This window comes from Vicia villosa, linkage group LG4, assembly GCF_029867415.1.
Source record: "Vicia villosa cultivar HV-30 ecotype Madison, WI linkage group LG4, Vvil1.0, whole genome shotgun sequence".
NCBI classification, from domain to species: Eukaryota; Viridiplantae; Streptophyta; class Magnoliopsida; order Fabales; family Fabaceae; genus Vicia; species Vicia villosa.
The window spans coordinates 190,010,112-190,013,738 of record NC_081183.1 but is presented as its reverse complement, the minus strand read 5'-3'; the positions used below and the strand labels follow the sequence as shown (position 1 = coordinate 190,013,738).

The 3,627-nt window shown below is 28.4% G+C and overlaps 1 protein-coding gene across 1 annotated transcript; it reads left to right on the top strand.

Moving 5' to 3' along the window:
- The first annotated feature begins 2,082 nt into the window (after nucleotides 1-2,082).
- LOC131594123 (protein SOB FIVE-LIKE 6-like) lies at nucleotides 2,083-3,265 on the top strand. The gene is made up of 3 exons (XM_058866217.1): nucleotides 2,083-2,530; nucleotides 2,846-2,911; nucleotides 2,994-3,265. The coding sequence occupies exons 1-3, from the start codon at nucleotides 2,126-2,128 to the stop codon at nucleotides 3,009-3,011; spliced, it is 489 nt and encodes a 162-aa protein (XP_058722200.1). The 5' UTR covers nucleotides 2,083-2,125; the 3' UTR covers nucleotides 3,012-3,265.
- Nucleotides 3,266-3,627: the final 362 nt, after the last annotated feature.

Below are 3,627 nucleotides of genomic sequence, written 5' to 3'. Positions count from 1 at the left end.
CTCTCTTGGCACTAAGACAACTCAAATGAAAAACGGCGTCACTTAATCGATTACCAGCCTCCTTAATCGATTAGGAGGTGTTAGACATTATTTTAATCGATTAGAACAAAACAAATTACTTGATCTTTAATTAGTTGTCCATATAGATTTTAAGAAGTTTTATAAAAAAGATGAGAGATTTAAAATATTTTTTATGTATATGTGCGCGCACCACCATTATTATAATACCTCAAGATCTACTCTTATTTCATTTACAATTAATTTATAAAAATTAAATAAAACATTAAGCGCTTATCAAACGAACTTTCACAGTTCTCACTTAAATTCCTTTCAACTTAATTTGACTTTGATAGATTTCAACTCGAACTTAATTTCAATTTCTTTTATTGATTTAACTTCATGTAACACTTTATTTAAACTTCTTCTAGCACTTTCATTAATATTAATACAAACCCACTCATTAATTGAGAATTTGGACAAGACAACTATCTACATGTTGACAAACATGGTAACTTAGGCTGCATCACATGCTTTTTTGACCGTGATCCTCCTCCACCATATCAATAATTGTGACACGACACTTATTCTAACCGCAACTTAAAACTTTGCCTAAAATGTACAATTCACAAACAACCAACCATGACCACCATATATTACCTTTCTTTTATAGAAATTGAAGCTACAAATTTGACATTAATCAATATAATATGCAATTGTTTTGCTATGCAGTGTGTGAAAAAAGAAATAAAGCTTATAAAGTAGACAAAGCAAAGGAATCTTATTGTGTTTGTATGTAAGACTTTGAGTTTGTAGTCGGTGTGGAGTGGTATGGCATTGTTGCAATAATCAATTTTTGACTTAATTTTCAATGTAAAGGAGACCATAGTAGCAATGCTAGGACCCCTATGAAACCTTATAGTGATAACTACCAAAAATAATAAATTATTTGTTAATATATATCTCTTTCTTTTTTTTTTTTTTTTAGATAAATCATTAACTTTTTGTCTAAAAAAACATCACTATCATTTGAAGGTAGCATAGCATGGTAATGCAATGGTTCCATAATTTATCCACTTATCACATTCTTCACTAACAGACATCTTTGTACACAATAGCCAACTGGCAGTATTGATTCATTCACATAGAGATCAAATAAAAGCCAAAAGGATTGTGCAATTGCACACAATGATTGCCGTACCTATTCAATAGGGGGAAATTTGTCTTAAAATGAGGGTTAGTTTCAATTTTTAAAATGATACTAATTCTAATTATCTATAATTATATTATAAAATATAGTAATAAAGTTTATATAGAAGTAGAAGATAGACGGATAATAAACTGTATTATTAGTCTTTTTAAATGGAAAAACCAATTATTTAGAAGATATAACATTGATAATAATTAGATTTTTCCATTGGTAAGGTTGGCTCAATTATTTTCAAGTGAGAATTAAATCAAATTTTACCTATGAAATCTAATGAAATATGTTATGAACTAACTCAGGTATTAATAGTTTTGGAACGTGTGACCGGAATTTCATAAAAATAAACGGATTAGAAAATAGACATGCTCTAGAGAAATAGGTAATTTTAATTTAGTGATATTATACTAATCATTAGATGGGGAGAATCATATTTATCCTAAGAGACCGTCATCTTATAAGATGTCTTGGATCTTTAAAACCCTAATTATAAAGTTAAACAAATATGAAAAAAATTCATATATATACAATTTTAAATCTTAAATATCATACATAGAGTCATTATTGACTTTTACATATACACATCGCACCGAAGAAAACAACATAATAAAACCGTCTTGTAGAGATAATCCTCATCACAAACACTAAAGTTAAGGGTGTTGTAACCCTATCCTTATATATTCCCCTTTTAATTTATATACATTTAATACCTTATAATAAAGTTTATTATTTAATTTTTTATTCATAAATTTTTAAATTTTTAAAAATGGTCAAATAAATTTGTTAATGTGGGACTGAGGGAATCATAATAAGGACAAGAGTAAGAAGCTATACATATAGCAGTTACCTCTTAGACTTGTATCACTCCATCTTTCACTTGATCACTAATATTTAGAACTAGAAAGAAAGAAAAAGTTGAATTGAATGGATAAATCTATTTCACAATATAGTAATGCTAGTGAATCAGGTTGGACTCACTACTTAGACCAATCCTCTATTTCTGAGAGCTATGTCCAAAGGAAAAGTGAGAATGTAGAGTATGAAGGAAAAAGAACAAGAATGAAAAAGGAAGAGAAGTTTGAAGAAGATTCATCAATGGTGTCTGATGCTTCTTCTGGACCTCCACATTATGACAATGAAGAATACTATTATGAAAATCTGTATCATCATTGTCTTTCTACTACAAACAAAGAATCCAACAAGAAGAAAAAAGTCAAAGAATCCAACAAGAAGAAAAAAGTCAAAGAATGTGACAAAAGTCAACAATCTTCACATCTTGATGACACTGCTAGCTCCCCATATTTCAATTGTCCCAACAAGAGTCATAAGGTCTATTAATTGGCTTATAATTTCAACTTATTTAGTAACATTTATGAGACTCTTTAAAAGAAGATTTAAATAAGTTTTTGATCCCTATAAATATTACAGTTTTATTTTTAGTCCTTCTGAGTTTTGGCAACGGTTTTTTTAAAAAAAAAACCGTTGCCTAAAGACAGGGAATGACAAAAAATGAAAACTGCAATATTTATAGAGACCAAAAATTTATTTAACCCTTAAAAGAATAATCAGTTTGTCACGGGTTCGAACTTGCGTCATGTTTCTACACAGCTACTAACTAAGCTGGTTTATTTTGTTGCTGTATAGAAGCAAGACAGTTTCTCTAAGAATGGAGCAGTGGAGAATGCATTCCAATTTGCAACAAGAATAAAGGTACAACTCTAGTTCAATTAGTAATATTTTATTAATCATTATTACATGATAGTAATTAATTATTATTGCACATTCCATTTAGTTGAGGGTGATTAGGTGATATTGATGAAGAAGAAAGAAAATGGAAGATTTTAAGGTAACAATTGTCACTACTATTGCATTGTTGTGGGAAGAGACCAGAAGAATGTCAAAGGAGAAAAACTGTGCAATCAAATGTCTGCCAAAAGGAACACTTTTTATTTCCTTTTCTTTTTTACTTTTATTTTATGTTCAGTGCAATTTAATGTTTGTCAAAAGAACCTCAGTTGTTAGATAGAATTTTCAATCCAAAAAACTCCCTCCTACCCCCTTCTTAGCTGCTATTATTGTCATATTTCAAACATTTAAAAAAAATTATTTTCATTGTATATATTTTATTTTACAAATAGTTTAATAGTAAAATTTTAAAATAAATGTATGAGATAGATTGAATATATTCGAACTAATATACTTACTACTAATACACTTATTTAATTCAGTTTATAGTTGCACACTCATTGTATACTTGTAAATGCTTTCATAAATAATTGGGGAAACATTAAAAATAACCAAAATATAGGTTAAAAGAAAACTAGGTTAAATAAATACTTAACCAATTATCTAGAAACATAATAATGTGGAACAATTAATGAATCAAATACTCCCTCTGTTTTCTTTTTACTTTTTATACATCATCC

Excerpts from the sequence above, each read along its gene's own strand:
- LOC131594123 (XM_058866217.1), top strand. The coding sequence starts at position 2,126 with ATGGATAAATCTATTTCACAATATAGTAATGCTAGTGAATCAGGTTGG. Across the intron at positions 2,531-2,845 it reads GTCCCAACAAGAGTCATAAG|AAGCAAGACAGTTTCTCTAA; the intron begins GTCTATTAATTG and ends GTTGCTGTATAG.